The 18,142-nt window shown below is 38.0% G+C and overlaps 1 protein-coding gene across 4 annotated transcripts in view; it reads right to left on the reverse strand.

Annotated features, from left to right (window-relative positions):
• SAMSN1 (SAM domain, SH3 domain and nuclear localization signals 1) overlaps positions 1 to 18,142 on the reverse strand; it is a 180,092-nt gene that overhangs the window by 84,457 nt on the left and 77,493 nt on the right. For 2 of the 4 annotated variants that reach the window (XM_030476183.1, XM_030476186.1), the window contains exon 1: positions 3,522 to 3,603. The exons of the other annotated variants lie outside the window; for them this stretch is intronic. In XM_030476183.1, coding sequence (XP_030332043.1) covers positions 3,522 to 3,545 — 24 coding nt within the window. In that variant the 5' untranslated portion in view covers positions 3,546 to 3,603. Of the gene's footprint in view, positions 1 to 3,521; positions 3,604 to 18,142 lie in introns of those variants that run through there. 4 annotated transcript variants of the gene reach the window in all.

Consider the following 18,142-nt stretch of genomic DNA (forward strand, 5'->3'; position numbering starts at 1 on the left):
TAATGTGATCATCTGCAGTGGTGCCCCCTGCCAGAGCAGTCTCTGACCCACACTTGTCTTGTGTCAACAAACAGACATCCAAATGACTCCTTGGGACAGTTGTTAAAACACCATCAAAACCGTACTTGACAGGAGGTTGCATGCAGCTACCTTGTTTTGGGGGTTTGCTAGAACAGACACAATCCTTGTGTGCCAGGGAGGCTCGATACCTGGACATTTTCCTGGACGTGCACACTTCATTAACTGAAGCCTCTGTAGAAAAATATCTGAAAAGCCTGTTATTGGGGCTAAGTGTACAGCCGTGGTCAAAGATTGACTCACCTAAGGAGAAACATCTGCTGCTTCCAGGAGTAAATGCTACAAAACCAGTAAAAGTATACCCTGTCAGAAAAAGAGGGTAACTCAGGGCAGGATTAACTGGTAGTGTTCTGGGTGAATTGGTGCTAAACCCAGTGTGTATATCTTTGATATTAGAGAATTGATTCAGGAAAATAATGGAAGAAAAATATTCTACCTTGACTCAGTGACTTCAAGATTCAGTAATATCTTTTATTTCTCAGATGTGTAGGCTGCTGCCATTTATTAGGCAGGGTATCAAAACAGATGGTTTGGTGGCATAATTTCTTGCAATTGCATACAGAAGCAACACTTGATTTGGGCACCTCTTTGTATATTGTTTATAATACAAAGAGTATTGTTCTGATTTAATTGTCTGACATGATAAGCACCATAAGATGTAAAATTCACTGCAAATTCAGGATTTAAGGTTGGCCTTTTAAAATAATACGTCTACAAAAGAAGGGACACAAATGATAGGATGTTTATCCTATCATTTTGGAAATGGAAAAGGGACACAAGATTTTGAAGGCAAATCTAATTTGCCTGAAAACCCCTTGAGACCAAGGTAATGAGTCTGATGCAAAATTAATCTCAGTTGAGAAACCAAATCATTCTAAATTCAACTCCGGATACAAAGTACTGTGGGGGAACACCCCAAGCTGGAGCATTCATGCTAGGAGATCAAAGGGCTCCAGGTAGCAAGAAAGTGGAGCAATTTCTGTCTGCCTCCCTGGGAAGGGCAGAGTCTGTCCCAGGCTCCACAACTTACAACCATCTTGTGACTCTTGAACATCTTCAGCCTCCATGTCACCACTTGCTAGGCTGGCCCTAGAGACACATGTGCCTCTCATGCTAAAAATATGTCTCAGTTTTATGGACAGGTATGAAAGCAAACCCACAAAGAGTTAAATTCAACAGCATAAATTGATGTTGCTTTAACTACCACAGTGTTCCACCACTTTGGATCAGCAAGTCTGGTTCTACTCTGTTTTTAAACAGAATATTTTTGCCATTCTCTCAGGCTATAGCTTACTTCAACCACTATACTCCGAAGGGTAGAAAACTATTCTTTGAGCTATAAAACAATATGTTTTAAAAATACATGCATATGTACACACACACACGCATACACTTGTTGCAGTGTGAAATCTTGCCAGTCAGTCTACATGAGGAAAATGCTTCCATCAGAACACTGTTTTTTTGGACAGCAGTTTTTCTGCATGTTCATAGTCTAACTTCTCTTTCATGGTTTCAGGATTAGCAGTTACTCCAGATGTTCACTTGATGTAAATCAACAGTGGCTATTTGCATCTACTAGGGAAGTGTCTTCTCTAGTGTCTTTAGAAGTCTTCTTTAAAGCCTAATTATTTTGTTGCTGTGCATTGTTTCTGGCTTGACTGTCTTGAAGAGAAAAGTATCTTTATATTGATACTTCAACCACTTTTTTGTCAGCCTTTTTACAGTCCCGGGCCAACAGAGCAAAAGCAGCTGGTGTACATACTTGAATCACTAGCTCATTTCCAAGCTAGAAAATCTGATTACAGGAAGAAACTTCTCTGTGGCACATGCACAAGGTTCTGAGTTTTATGAAACACATTAGGGACCTAGGAACTAGCTTTGGATCTTGATAACTTGTGAGGTGTTTTGCTAGGTGCTCAAACGATTACCAAAGTGGACAGAACGGCTTGCATGGAAATCTTGTAAAGAATGGAGTTTATCTTCTTAGCAGCAATCTTTAAACAGAACTAGTTATTTCACTACAGAAACTAACATGGCACTAGCTTTCACTTGTCTGAACCATCCGTTATTACTGCAGTCATTACCTCTCTCACAGAAACTTCAGCTGCTGCATACCCGGTTTAACAGAGAAACTGCAACTTGACCTACTCTCACCCACACAGTCTACTTCACATCTTGTCTAAATCCTGATTTCTCAAATGATACAAGGCTCAACACCTTTTTAAAAAGTGAACAGAAAGCAAGAAGCTGCTCCAATGGAACAATAAAAAAATACTGATAGAACAGTTCTGTCCTAAAGAACTTCAGAAACTGGTATTTTCAAGCTGTCACAGATTGTACCACAAACCCATTGTTAACTTTGAACAAATACACAGGTGTTCACATTAAACTATGATCAAAAGTGTTATTGAATTCCTAGGGAATTCTTTTTTATGAGTGACTCCTGTCACAGAATCCCAAAGTAATACTGGGTTTCACTTGAAGTACTCCAAAACAGTTTTTAATCCTTATGATCTGGAGAACACCAGTACTCTCCACTAAGACAGGATTAGCTATCAGGAAGAAAGGTTTACACAAAGCAGCTCCCCTATTTGAATTTGTGTCAGGGAAGTTTGAATATTGATTTTTATTGTTCTTTCTAAACATATGGGGAAGATACACTATACATCTAGACAGAAGATGAAAAAAGGCAAACAGATCTGCAGTTCTGTTTAAATATGGCAAATATACTAATCTAATTACCATTACTAATACTGAGCATTGCTATTGGCAGACGGTTAAGCTTTGAAAACAGAAACAGTTTTCCCTGGATTTCCTATCCTGACTTACCTGTTCATTCTGATCAGTTGTCTTGGGGCAAAGAAAGAGGCAAAAAACAATAAAAAAGAAGTGGGGGAAAAAACCCCAAACCCTGAAGACGGTCTTAAATCACCTCCTCTGTCTGTGAATAAATATTGCCATATGAATGGTGTAGCCCTGATGACTATGTATTCATGCTTGGCTAACAGAAAAATAACGGCTGAAAAGTTCCAGCAGTTCTTCCAAACTACATAAAAAGGAAAAAAGATACTATTATGTAAAACACCACTATCCTAAAGCAAATTAGTGCATACATATATTTAGTAATTTTAACATATATATGAGTTGTTTTCTGTGTTTTGGGGTCAAATGCCTCATGTTTAAATCTGCATATTTTTGTAACAGTCACACAGTGCAGAGTACATTTGTTACATGATTTTTGCTTTATCTTATTTTTACTGAATCATATTTTGTTATATATAATTTCTCATACATAAACTCATCTATGCTAGAGAGACTGGCTATTATGCAAACTTCGCACAGTTTGTGATACAACATCTTGATTTTTTTTTCCATCCAAACACACCCACTAGTTCAAGTTATTAGTTTAGCAACCCACAAAAAAAATATATGTGCACACTTACCAGAGAAAAACAGAAAAGATTCATGTTGGTACTGAGATCCACTCCAGCACCCCAAAATTCTGCCCCACGAACTCCTGCCGCACAATACAGCTTCTCCTTGCTATCCCAGCTGTTTGTACATTTCTCCCCGGAGATTACTGCAAGATAAAATCCCTGCAATAATCCACTGGATTCAGAGCCCATTATCAAATGAGACAGGCTTCCCCAGGCCAGTACAAACTGTTTCTGAATTAAACAGAACGATGTTTACCAACAAAACAAAAGCATGGTCTGGATGATTATGATGGACTCGGGAAATGCTCTCTTGCAGTCTGTTGTTTTCATTTAGTTTATCATCTAGTAGAAATAAAACTCTGTCTGACGAAGACCACTGGAAAGTACAGCTAACTCCAAGGCAAATCTTCTCAGCTTACTCAGATTGTCAAAAGACATACAGAAATTCATGGAAAATGCTGATTTTGTATACAGATTAATTAATTTACAAAATTCAGTAATTATTGTAGACTGCATTTTGCATGGAAGCATTTTACTTAGGGACCTTGGAAAAGAAACCTGTGGGCCACAAACTATTAAAAATTAAGAAAAAATAACCACCCCCAAAACATCACATTCTGGGCCTGTACACTAATATATAATTACCAAACTGGTGTCTGACATGTTGACTGCTTGATGATGCAGGTTAGGACTAAACCAATTTTGCTATTAAGAAACATGGCAAATATAGAAATTAAAAAATTGGGAGTATCCAGAGCTGATTTATGGGTTATAATGAGAAGTATTATAGTGTATACGGACAGGCAGCTAAGAGATCAGCAATTGAAAGAAAAACAATAGCCTATGACACTAAGTGGTATAAATCAGCAAAATTCCCTCATCTGTAGGGGAGTAGAACAGCCTGCAGAAGAAATAATGCTAAAAGCACTGTGAATCTCAAGTTGTTGATTATGATTTACCTGGAATTAATCTGGGTTTGGAATAATGTTGCCTCCTAAACCACAATCAATTTCCCATAGCTCTTATGTGAATGCTATGATATTTAGTTACATGAGCAAACGGCCATTGGTACCAAAGACGTAAGCTGAAATTTACCACAAACAGAGAACTAGTGTAATTTTGTGACCAACATCTTGATTTTCTTTCTTTGGGCCCAGAGCACATTGCAGGGAGGTTGGTCTAGATAACCTCTGAAGCTCCCTTCCAACCCGAACTATTCCATAATTCTATGATTTGCAGATGTGAAGCATCTCTTTCATTGCTCATACTTCAAACTATTTCAGTTTATTCTAGTAATTTTGCAGTTTGATCCTGCACCCCAGTGAATTTGAAATGTCCATATTTTGTCAGGATAAATACAAGCCCAAACAAGGCTCACACAAAGGCACACCGACAAACACCAGAAGATAGATAACATTCAAGATTTTAAAAGGAAAAGATCTTTAGTTTGCACTTTTCCTATTTACTGTGAAGTATATAAAAGTCTTTTTTGAAGGCTTTTACTTTCTTTTCAGTTATTATTTCAGGTTGGTTTCACATAGTAGCAAAGCAGGCTTGGCTAGGAAGAGCTTAATGAAAAATGTTATAGTTTATAGATGCCAATTAACAACACACTTATTTGTACAAACTTCAGCAACATAAACAGATTTTGTCAATTACCACCTAGCAACACTTTCCTAATGTTATTATACAAAAATAGACATCTGAGAGGCCTAGCTCACCACAGATGGGCTTGCATTTGCTTTGTGGCTCACTTGCTACTGTCCTCCTGCAGGAGCAAGTTCTTATCCTTCCTGTGACTCAGGTTCTCCAGCTGGAAAAACTGAAATAACAGCAGAAACCTCATGTGCAAAGTACTATAAAAGTAATGATCAAAAGCACCCTGTCCCAGCTATGGAGAATTCCCTTTTTTTTTTTTTTTTTTTTTTTTTTGAATGGCTTTTTACAGTAATAGCTATCTGGAAAACTCCAGGAAGACTGAAGAGCTAGTAAAATGACAAGTTATAATAAGGAACCAACACCGAGGTAACTCAGGGGGGATGCGTCTTTCATTCAGACTTATTTGACACTTGATTTTGGGTTTTGGCTTTTGAGGGGGTTTTGCTAAGCATATTTACTCTGAAGCCTTTAGGAGGAAGTTTCTTAATTTTATACCACAGATTCTCAAGGTAAGAGTAGCAGGCATGAAATCTCATGAGCTAGGCACTATTCCATTGAATTAAATTATGAAAACCAGAGATAGGCATTTTGCAAATACAGAACTGGATATTGAAACTGGAGTCATACTGGTTTAGACTCTGTGGGCATGCCTCCTGAGTGCAGGCTCTAGATAGCTTAGCTGTCTTCTTTCGTCCTCCAAAAGTCAGACCTCCAGCATTCAATTGTTTTCATTTCATATCCTGGTGCATTCAACTCTTTGTTTCCAGCTGTATCAGCTCTCTGCATCTATCTACCAAAGGCATTATGGTGACAGTAACTGTGTGAAAGCTATTCTAGTCAGGTTTAAAATGTTCAGTTCAAATACCCTGCTTGAGAAACAGAGAAATTTAACCCACTCTGATTTCCATTCTGCTCAGCTAATAGCTTTACAAGAAACAGCCTTCAGTGAAGACTTTGGATCCCAAAGCACTGCTACAGATATTCTGGATGCAAGCCACAAAGACCCTAAGACTAAAGACTGCAAACTTGTTATTACATGTTTTTCAGTACCTTCAGTTTTAAGACTGCTCTTATGAAAAGATAACAGTTTAGACCTCTACTAATTCACTGATACAGTTATCTGTAAGGGTCAAGTTTGTTGGTAGGCCTAAACTATAGATGACATTACCTATCAGGTTCCAGCCCTAGACTAATGGATAAATTACAAACTGTGAGGAAACACCTACTATAGTAATTAAAATAAGATGCAACTGCTTATGAATGGTTGATCAGGATAATACGAATAAAATACTCAGCAAGAGTTCTTGTCTCTTGGTATCACAGTTATCTGTGTAAAGATTCTGAACTTTGAAAATAATTTAAAAAACCAGTACCTAAGTAGAAAAAATTTACACTGACGTAACAGTGTAATTACAGTGTAAAAGATTACACTGATGTAACATCGGCTTTGTGACATCTATGTACATTTTATCTGGTATAGATAGAACAGTTTGCAGCAGCACTAGCATATCAGAACAAAAATCCACATCATAAAAAGGGTATAGAAATCAAATTTACCAGACAGGAAACACTTGAACCTTCAATTCCTAGCTCTAATTTTACACTACTGTTAGCATTTAATTCTATTTCCTCACTGCTACATGATTTCTATGTGCTTGGGCTCTACATTCTTGCAAGTAGTTCGAACACATTGATAAAGAAAACATGCCCACAAATTGACGCTTTCATATATTGAGCTTTGTATTCCTGCACAATGAATAGACTTCATAGCTGAGATTGTTAGGCATCCTTGGGCTTCTCAGAAGACTGGGTTTCAGCTATGTATTCATGGTAAGTGGCAACCCATAATCTAGCCTGGCATACAAGCAGTTAAGGTTGAACCGTGATTCAGGTACTCACAATTCAGCCTTAGCTTCAGACTCATAGTTCTGTGAAAGCCATTCTACTGGTGCAACTTCATCTGTCACTGGAAGAACTCATCAGCAGAGCTGTGCAATTCACAAATCTCTTTGGTTTGCTGGACAAAGGAAAATTAATGTATTTGCAATTGTTAGCATGGACACATTTCAGTAAATCTATAACTACTATTACCCTTATTTTCTTCTCCCTTCTTTTTTCCTCCCACAGCATATATGTCCTTCATGAAAATGTACATCTGCTTCTCCTCTGATCATCATCTATTTATCATCTGAGCATCTTCATACAAATATAAAAGTAAGAGCAACAATACTACTACCTAATACAGTATGAGTGTTAAATATACAACAAATCATATGCTAAATGGTCACATTTCACTATTAGCTCCACATACAAGGCTGAATTATTACTTTACCATGAGCTCAAAGTAAACATATTGCATTGCTACTATGATCCACAGGCTATCCTGGTGGAAAGTGGGAGATTCAGAAGGCTTCTCCTCGGCTCTCGCATTTCTTTGGAAAGAGACTGTGTATCTTCTTGCAGTCAGTGCCTACTCAATAACCTCATGCTCTCTAACATGTGAAAGCAATCATGCAGATGACACACTGGATAAAATCCCTGCCTCACTTCACCTCCTTCTGTTCCCTTACAATAGGCAGATGACAAAGCAGTTCTGGGCAGAATTCTTTCCTTGTTGACCCACAACCTCTGACCTAGTACTCTATAAGAAGTCACTATTTGAAAATAGGAAACTGCTATCATAAAATAAGCTTAACATTTCCTATCATGAACACCCCCTGAATATACTCCAAATGGTAGAAGGCTCAGTTTCAGACCACAAACACAATAGAAACAGTAACATCTTGAAGACAGAGTTACTAACATTTGATGTTCTTCAATCAAATGTTCTAATCACTGGCTTTAAATTACATCTACTTAATAGTTTGGAAAGGACCCATGAAGTACCAACTAAAAACCTGATTATTTAAACGTTATTGATTTTTTTTTTTTTCCTTTTAGAATCTCCTTCAATTTGGAGACAGCTTCTTCATTTCCTCCTTTACATTCAGCAACTAATTAAAAATTGGTAAGGAAAGAGCTTCACAACCCCCTTCACCTCTGCCAAATTGCAGTATTCCATTCTTCTTTTGAAAAGACAATTTTACAGATGCAATAATCAATTGAACACAGCAGCTTTTACACCTTTGCAACAAGGATTTGCAACAGAGTTTAGCTTAAAGATTATTTTAAGATCACTCAGCATAAATAGCCATAACATTTACTTCAGCCCAGAAAATCAAACAAATAAATACACAAAGAGAAAATATTCTATAACTCAAAACTGAACAGGCAATAAAATGTTTTCACAATTTCCAGAATCCCATGAAAGGTCTGTGCCTACCAAAGTCACTCTCAAAATTCCCATCAAATTCAGTGCAATCAGAATTTCATGCACTTTCTGCTAACTGATCACATTTAATCACAACATCACAAAAACACATGGTGTTTCCTATACAATTAATTGTAACATTCAGTAATGTCTTGAAGTTAACGTTTCTTTTACAATAAATAATCACATTGTTCTTTCCCTTCTTTCCCTGAAGATCTACTTTTTTTTTTTTTTCCAGAGCAGTTATATTTTAATCAAAGGAAAAACTGCATCTTTGTTCTAGAGACAAAATTTGTATTTCCCAAATGGAACAGCCAAATGCTCTGCTCTATAATTTTACTTAAACTCAGTGAATCTGGCCCACACATTCTTTATTGCTATCTAGCACTATACTGCAATTTAGAGTGAAAACTGCTAACTCCTATCGTCAGGCCAATTTATGTATTATCAGACAAAACTGATGTCTACAGTGAATTATGGGTATAGGAGTCATTATCTTCCAGGAGCACCTTGAAAACGAGATGTCTAATCTCAATAATGTAAGTTTCCTGGTTAAATAAATCCCCTGTGCTTAGTAATTCTCTGCATTTATAGAAAAGATGTCACACCTCTCCCCCCACCTCCTTAGACTTTAAAAAACATTTTAAAGCCTCAAGGGGATTTAAATCCTCACTAAACAGAATTGATTTCTGTACTTACTACTTAGTGTTCTTAATCACACAGTTCATGCATTTTTGTTATGTAATGGATTGAGAAATCCAAAAGACCAGCCTGTGTTGCAAACATTTAGCTTCCCGTCACCCCATTTGCTTTTTACTTTGATGGCTTTTTTTAATATCAAGATGACAGTCTTATTAAACACACCCTGCTTGAAACAGCTCCAAACAATCAACGCTGCCCTCTAAGTTTGTAGCCACCCAGGCCTTGTGTGAGCATTTCAGAACAGAGCTCTGAAAGGCCAACAGAGGTTTTCCAATCCACTCTGCAAGAAAGATTGTCTCTCCACTTTTGCCTACGCAAATTCAGGTTAAGGTCTTTAGTCATCTGTTTTTCCCTTGATCTGAGAGAGCCTGATCCAAAGCTAAATTAAGCCAAAAGAATCTATCTATTGATCTGAGCACTTCTGGCAACTTAATTCAGAGTTCCTCTACCAATTTATACGCTAAGTTGCATACAGCCTGAGGACATCTTTCTAACCTAACTTGTAGCCCCTGCCTGTGGCCATAGGCATCCACTCCTGCTCCCACCAACAGCCTTACCCCTGGAGATACCCACAGATGGCTGCTGACAGCATCAACCTCCAAGTGAAACAGAAATATCCAGCTGGCTCACACAGCCCCCCGCACCTGGAATAGTAGCCTCTGAGCAGAATGTACTATTTTGTCCATACACCATCTTATCTGCAGTTTTCTGAGCTGGAGCTGGTTCCCAGCCAGCTAATTCAGACTAGCGTCTGCCTATATTTGTAGATGCAACAAAGATTAAAAATATTCTTCAGTCCTTCAGGAGTCTCTACTGACACTCTTGCTCTCACTCTCATACAAATCACGAGTAACTCACTGGAAGTGAAGTCGCAGTGGTATCTAGAATAAAAAAAATAAAGCCTAACAATTTCATTGGTGAGCTCCTGGCTTATGTTTAAATTTTGTTGTTGGGTCTCACCTTTTCAGAAATCAAAATTAGGGACTCAGAAATTCCCCATTCCATTTTCATGTGTCTCATGGATCCTTAGCTGATTTAGATATGTACCTATTGCCCATAGCCTGTTATTTTACAAATCATTCCAAATAAATTCTGCCATACAAGCACGACATCTTGACCACACTAATTCAAAGTCAGATTCAGTAGCTTTTTAAATCCACCTAAACTAGAACCTAAAGTTCTAGTCTAGTTCTGAAGTGTGAGTACCAATGCACCCGGTAAGTACAAAATTTGCTGGAAAGAAGGTGATCTAAAAATTTTAAGGCTGCAAACATAGCCATGAGCTGGAATCAACCACATAAAATAGTTCATGTTGCAGCAAGAAATATACGCTGCTCCACAGAGCACTTCTCACTTTACTGTTTTGCATAGTTTGACAGCTCCACGCTCTTTGGACAGATCCTTTATATTCTTTGGAATTAACTCTGGATAGCCCTTAGTTGGCAGATAGTAGCAAAGCTTCGTGTTTTTCATCTGAGTTATGACGGCTCATCCAGTGTCACCAGTTACACTCATGTAGCTAATTTTTGCAACAGTGTTATTTTTCAAAGGTAAGCATACATCAACTGTGGCAGTGGCAATTTGAGCTGTTTACATCCCTGTGCATGTGTCTGCAGAGCCTACAGCTTGGAGTGTCCTCATTTTTGACTATCCATGACCCTGCTATACTGTCTTACTGCCTCTCCATGTGTTATAGCACTTCCCTTCACTTCTACAAACATACTGTGTCGTGTGTAAGATGGACTGTATTTACCTCCTAGGGCCCCTTTAAAAAAAGTGATAGTCCTCATGCCCTATCACAACTCATGCCTTTATGTACCTGCAAAATATCCCCTGTCTGTACCCACTATTACTGGCTTTTATTAAGGTAATCAAATATGCAGAAGAGGCTGATGTTAAGGCGAAAAACTCTATACACTACTGCCAGGTCATGTTGCAGGAACAACACATGTTATATCAGTGTGTTCTAAAATATTTATGAAAAACAAAATCTAAATTTGATTATCACATGCCAGTAAAAATTTGCATCGGCTACACACTGTCCGCACCAGTCGCATTAAACCCAGGCTTGTACAGTGGGAGCTGTAGATGCCATCTGCAGCCCTAAAATAACCTTGGCAGTATACCAGCACATATTCATTTCTGTGGAGAAAAGCCTTGCTTGCTGTAGCTGAGTCCTCATGGTACCTCAGACTGCCAAATTGTCTAAGAGCTAGTAACTGGATATTATCACTCATTTAAATCCATCCTAGTTAAACAAGATGCTTAGAGTTGGCAGTTCCTGAAACTTTATGAAAGGCTGAGTAGGTAACCCATCCCAATTTAGCAGAACGGTTTACCTCAGGCATCTCACCAAAAGCCCACGATGATTAACTTGAAAACTGGAACATACATGAAAAAAAAGGTAGCGAAAAAAGATGACAAAACAAACTAAACCAACCTACTGTTGAGGAAATGTGTTTTTCTGCTTTAGGTAGAACAGAGTCTTCCAACAGGACAATTAATATCATCCTAATGAATTACAGACAGGTTGAAAGGAGAGACAAAGGGGAGATTGTACAGTAGTATTTATTTTCATAGTAACTTCTACCTAGATAGCCTGACTTCTTTTAACTTTTGAGAAAAAGGAACAATCAGGACAGTTCTTGAGAATATTGTCATCCAGAGATCTGCAAAAAGGGTACAGACAACAGATACAGTTACAGTTCAAAGACTTGTACATCAAAGAGTGACCCATTCGACTGTGACTCCCCCACTCTTATTTTGCTCAAATTCTTCAAAGTAGGATTCAATGGAATAGATGACTATTCTATCCTGGTTAACAATGGAACCACCAAGATTTACTCTAACTTTATTGAATCCAGAAGTGGTTCAACAATCTGTTACCCTAATAACATACAAAAGAAAACACTGCTGTATACAGAAAGTAATGTCCACTAATAAACCCCAAATCTTCATCAGGAATAGGTTAGTGAATCACACACATATTGTTTTAGTGCTACAAACTGCTGGAAGCAGTTTTACCAGGTGTAGTGTACAACTAGGACTTCAAAGATGGCTCTGCTAGACATACATTGTCGCCTTCATCATAGGAAATCATATGGCACAGTTATCTTTAGCACAGTGATAAAAATGGAAGTTCTAGGGTTTTAATGATCTTTAGCACAGTTGTCCTTTGAACATCCCTATGACAGGGAATGTGGTACTATTTCCATGTTATCATACAGTTCAGCTTATTGTCTGTATCACTTAAAAACGTATTCATATACACTTCATCTAGCAGCCACTGATGATGGGATGTCTGAATCCAAAACACTCACTTTCAAATCTGTAGTTTAAGTTGCTTCCTCACTCTTAAGGGGCTTAAAGATACTTGGAAATATAAAGTCTGTCTGTGAAAAAATCCAGATAGAATTCTTGACAATATTGAGCAGCTAGGCAGCTACCCTAAGTTTAATTTATATCAGGGTCTATAATTTATACATTCATGTTCCTGTGTTACTTCTGTGATTAATCTGATTGCTTTCCTCAGAGCAAACTTATCCAAAGAATCTTTGTAGAGAGTAAGGGTAAAGGAAGGTAAAGGAGTGGATAGAATTTGCCCCTCCTTCTGCCTCTTACCTGGCAGCCCACCAATTGCAGCCCAGTGATTGCAGCATCCTTTCTCACTATGGGGATAAGGGTTCAAATTTTCTTCTTGGTTTCTGTTCTCTTCTTTGATGTGATTTCTCCAACCACCAGATGAGAGACTTTCTCCTTCTTCAGAACCTTGAGTTAGGCTCTGTTCTACTTTATACAGACTAATTGTAAACCGGTTTTGCTAAGGAGGGTGTGTGTGCATATGTATGCACGTGACTCTGGCCTGGTTGCTAGAGCAACGACTTGACAGGGGATACAAGTGGAATCCCCAGTCCCAGCTCCAATAAACATCAAATATTAATTTAGTTCACTGGAGCAGAAATGAAAATAAATGTGTATGCGTATGTCCAAGCCCAGAGCTAGAAACTCTTACTGCTACTATGAGTGGCGTTAGCTACAGCCATAGCTATGTGAGATATATTATTTATCTCACATACAGCAACTGAGGCATAATATATTGTTAAGGGATTAGGTAGTCAAAAATAAAAAACACAATATGAGGGCTGGAATTATTTTTCTGAATATGACTAATAACAATTTCAGTCACTGCTGGAGATAGCATAGCCTTCTGTTCTCATCCAAACATCTCAATGTACTGAGCAGTATGTCCACTTATGTGGTCTTAAGCACTTCAGAGACATTTTCCCATTTTCAGAACACTACACTTGTATGTTACCTATTGATTTTATATTAATCCTAGTAGCAGAAGACAAGCTAGAGTCCACCTTACAAAAAGACAGTGGGAGCAAAGATGAATAGAACAAAAGGTAACGGGTGAGAAACAGATCTGTAGCAGATATTTGCAGTGGAAACAGATGAAAATACCATATAAGAGAGAGATTTGGTGCAGGTGTCTGCTTTCGCACAGAAGTCCTACTGAATTTGACAGAGAAATCTTAATGAAGAACTTGTGAATAAACTTATCACTTTCAGGATAGAATCATAGTTAGGGTTGGAAAGGACCTTAAGATCATCTAGTTCCAACCCCCCTGCCATGGGCAGGGACACGTTGCAATAAACCATGTTGCCCAAGACGCCATCCCACCTGGCCTTGAATACTGCCAGGGGTGGAGCATTCAGGATGAAATGTATATGTATACTCTTGAGGCAGAGAAGTATATGTCTATATATAAATACTGGACTCCATAAATTAGTCTAAAATAACGTCTAGAAAACCTGCAAGTATAGATCTGCTGCTCTCTTTCTTTTTAAAGTCTGTATTACGTTAATGTGTTTATTTACAAACTGAACAAGAATTCTGTGATGTCATCTGTTCTACAGAATATCACAGTAAACTTGCCACTTGAACGTTATAACTTTGGATTTGTAGAAACTCAGAAATAATTTTAAAACTAGTGCAGCCATAAAGCTCTGCTAAATCTAAGTGTGCAGCTAAACAGAAGTTTCTAGAAAAAAAAAAACCCCTAACCAAATCACACAAGTGAAAACAAACTGAGGGGGATATAATTACAAGCGATAATGAGACTTTGGTTGTAATCTCTTGCATGTATTGGTATTACCAGCTGAATCTTTGGATAGGTCTGATCCAAAGTCTGCTAAATGTTAATGAGGGCATTTTTTTTTATTTTAATAGGTTCTGAACTTCACCCTAAAACATTTTGGTCTTGTGATATAAAGTATGGTGTATGAACATAAACCTTATATGATATGAAGTATCACAAATAGTGTCTCATTATTCTTTATTTGTAACGCAGCAAAAATAGCCTTTTTAGAAATAAAGATTCAGGAAAATAGATTTTTCAACAGTGCATTTCTTAGGTCCGTGCACTTAGATTTTGGCTTAGATGTACTATGATCAATATTTCCAGGTGAAGCAATTAATTTCCTCTGTTTGGCAAGTGAATAAAACTCTTACAATCCAACTTTGACTTTCATTTTAGTTGCAGTCTGTTATTGCTAATGAAAAAAAAAAAAACCAACTTCCTAGCTTTTCTAATGTATCAGCTAGATAAATTGTAACACTTAAGAAGTCTCCAGGCAATAATGAATGACACAGTTTTCTGTGTTATCCCTGATAAAGTTTAGGATATGGAAAGCAGTTTAATCCTCTTTCTATACTCTCCCATCTGTGCTTTAGAGCTACCATAGTAAATTACTACATTCTGAAGCACTTCTTCAAATGCAATTTCATATTTTGAAAGCTGAGATAACTTTACTCCACAGTGTATTTTTTAATCTTTGTAGAAAAAGTAAAATATTTAAGGAAGCCAGGTCAGATAAAACTGTGGAATATAAGAGATGGATGGTAGTTTTCAGTGAAGAAGACCTTTCATAAAGGTTGCCTGGAACATAGACTTAAGCCAGACTAATCACTTTGTTTACAGAAAATCTGCAAAGTGTTAAGATTGAACCCCATTGTAATCTTTTGTTAATTATAAGGCACTTTTTATGCAGGAATAGTTGTTGACAAATATGACTTGAGGCACTCTTTTTATTACACCTTGAATATGTTATTGTCTATGCCTAATATCTTTGATTCTGCTTTCATACTGCAGAATAAATTTACTTGGTGCAGTTTTGCCATTAACCTGCTCATTCATGGTTAGGGCTCATTTCTTTCTCTGTGTGGGAAGCTTAAGTTTTGTGTTGCATTTCTCCACATTTTATCAGATGTGCATTTTGCTGCTCTCAAATCATTATGGATAAAGGGACTGATTTAGTATCTATTGGAGTAAATTGACTGACTCAGTTCAGAGGCTGAGCGTAAGCAGCTGCTCCGAGTGTAGAAATGAATACAGAGAGAGAGACTGATTTAATAAACTTCTCTATCTTGCATTTTTCTGCACCCACATAAAAATCTACATTTAATAACACCACAGAAATTCAGTCAGTCCAGTGTCTTGCTCAGGTCACCATATGGTTGTGGAACAGCTGGTTAATGTTAAACCTTCACAAAATTGAGATTATGCTTACAGGAAGCAGCAGATACTTTGAAGCATCTGCAGCCACAGTGCGGCATCTAAGACAGACAGCCACAATTCAGCAAAACACTGCCAGAGAAAGAGTTCCTCTGTAACCCTTTGTTAGTTTGAATTTCAAAACCACATCTTACTATCCACCCTATGTCCAATGACTAACCTGAAGAATATAGCCCATCCCAGCTGATGACCTAAACTCAGCTAAACTAACACCTGTCACCTCACAAACAGATTATGGCAATCCAGCACTTTCTCTGAGACTTGACAATTGCTTCTAAGACTACTGAATTGTGAAACATGAGCTGAATCTCCTGAATTCAGGGTGGACAACAGGGGTCTGCGGATTTTTCAGGGGGGGCAGGTGACCCAGCTCTCAGAGGACAGCCTGCTGACATGGAAATAGAGCTGCTTCATGCTGCTTATGCCAATAAGAAAATGCTCCTTTAATTTTATTTTCTTTAGGTCTTCATTGCCACATGCCGGCTGCTGGGATTGCTAAGGAACAGGCTTCCATCTTCACTTGCCCTACCCACATGCATCTGCTCCTCCGGTGAGGTGTGGGATGGGTGATAAGTAAAGAGCACCTCAGTGGGCAAACCTGGATTTGAGCTCACTAGGGGGAGAAGTGACACATGAAGTTGAAGACAGCTTGGTAGTGATGGAAAACCAGCCATCATGGCTAAATTATTGTTGCATATTCTTGAAAGAATAGTGGCACAGCTATGCTACTGTAAAGATGGAAGTTTCAGAAAGCTCTTGAAAAAATATAAATACCTGAATATAAGGCATTCATGTTGTCTCAGGTTTTCCCCTTTGGGTACCCAGTGTGATCTTATCAATATTGACAGTAATACAAGGGATCATGTAGGAGAAGCAGGGTCTAAACCCTGTCTCTGAGAGGGAAGGCAAGCTGATGCCTCAAGAGGAAGGACAGTGAATTATCTTGAGCCTGATAAGGTTGGAGAATAGGGGGAATTGGTGGCTTTCCCCGCCCTGCTTTCCTCCTCACCCCTGTCCCAACGCCCTTGCCGGGAACCTAGATGGCGGGCTGAGGGGCTTTGCCTCCCACACAAGCCTGCTTCCCAGAGACAGCATTTGACTCCTCACACACCCCTGGGGAGTCTGAAGGAGGGAGAAACTAAAAAAGGAGGAGGAGGACCTGGCTACTCTCCTGAAGTTTAACCCAGACATTGTTTCATAATATTAAACAGATGCTTCTCAAGGGCACAACACATTGTAGGGGCCTCCTTGAAGTAGAAGAACTGCTAAAGCCTTCCAGCTAAGGTTGACAGATTTTCTGATAACAGAAAATGAAGCAATCTAAAAATATGCTCTTCCAGCTACCCCTACAATCAGTTACAGGTAGATCATAGCATGTTTCCTAAATGTCAAAGCAAGCTGTCCTGACATCATTAGTTCTTTATTTAAGGCACTGATTGAAGATGAGCTAATTATTCATGAATATTCAAATATTAGGACAAACAAAGCATGTAAGCAGGTTGATATGAACACTCTTAATAACCTGATCCAAAGATAATTCGTGGTTTCCCGTCCTGATTTTTTTTTTACTTTTTGTAGCTATGATACTACTTGACTATCTGTAGTTTACTGCTGTATGAAATAACAATTTGGAAGTATACAGATAGAAAGCAAGCAGGCTTTTGAAATAGCTAGCTAAAATTTAGCTACTTTTATAACTTATCAATAAAAGAATAGGAATATGATACTTGGTATAGTAGGAAATAAGTTTGGGCCTTGGAGACAAATATAGAACAAGACACATGGTTTTCTTAATGGAACAATTAAATTCATCTGCCTTTTAGTGAAATGTGCATTAGTTTGGAAATCTTCATAAACAAGGTTTTTGGAACCTTGAGCATTCACATAAACTGTTAATGAAGTAATGCTGGCATTTCTGAGACATGCAAAGTTACTGCTTGAATAACATTACGACTTTGCAAACTTTATAATATAGGAGGGATGTAAATAAAATAGTAAGTATATCCAAAATGTTAAGTATTCAAAGTACACTGTGGAGCACCAAGCCAATGGATGAAACACAATCAAACTGTGATCCAGGCATTAGAGCAGCAGGGGGTACAGTCACAGGAAGATCTGTTCCTATAAGGCATCTTTGTCAAGCTTTGTGAAGCCACAGAAATCCTCACTGGGTGATAGGGATCTTCTTAATAGTAAAGAACACTAAGAATAAACTGTTAAACATATATGTCACTATGTCTGTCATGGAAGTGTACCATATTTCCTACTAATTTTTTAATAACATTCGTGGAAGTGTTTAGAGGGAAGAGGTACACTCAATAGCTATCAGAGACTTACCTGGCCTACCATTATCTGACAATCAACACTTAACCAGAGCC

This window comes from Strigops habroptila, chromosome 2 (genome assembly GCF_004027225.2).
Source record: "Strigops habroptila isolate Jane chromosome 2, bStrHab1.2.pri, whole genome shotgun sequence".
Lineage (NCBI taxonomy): Eukaryota > Metazoa > Chordata > Aves > Psittaciformes > Psittacidae > Strigops > Strigops habroptila.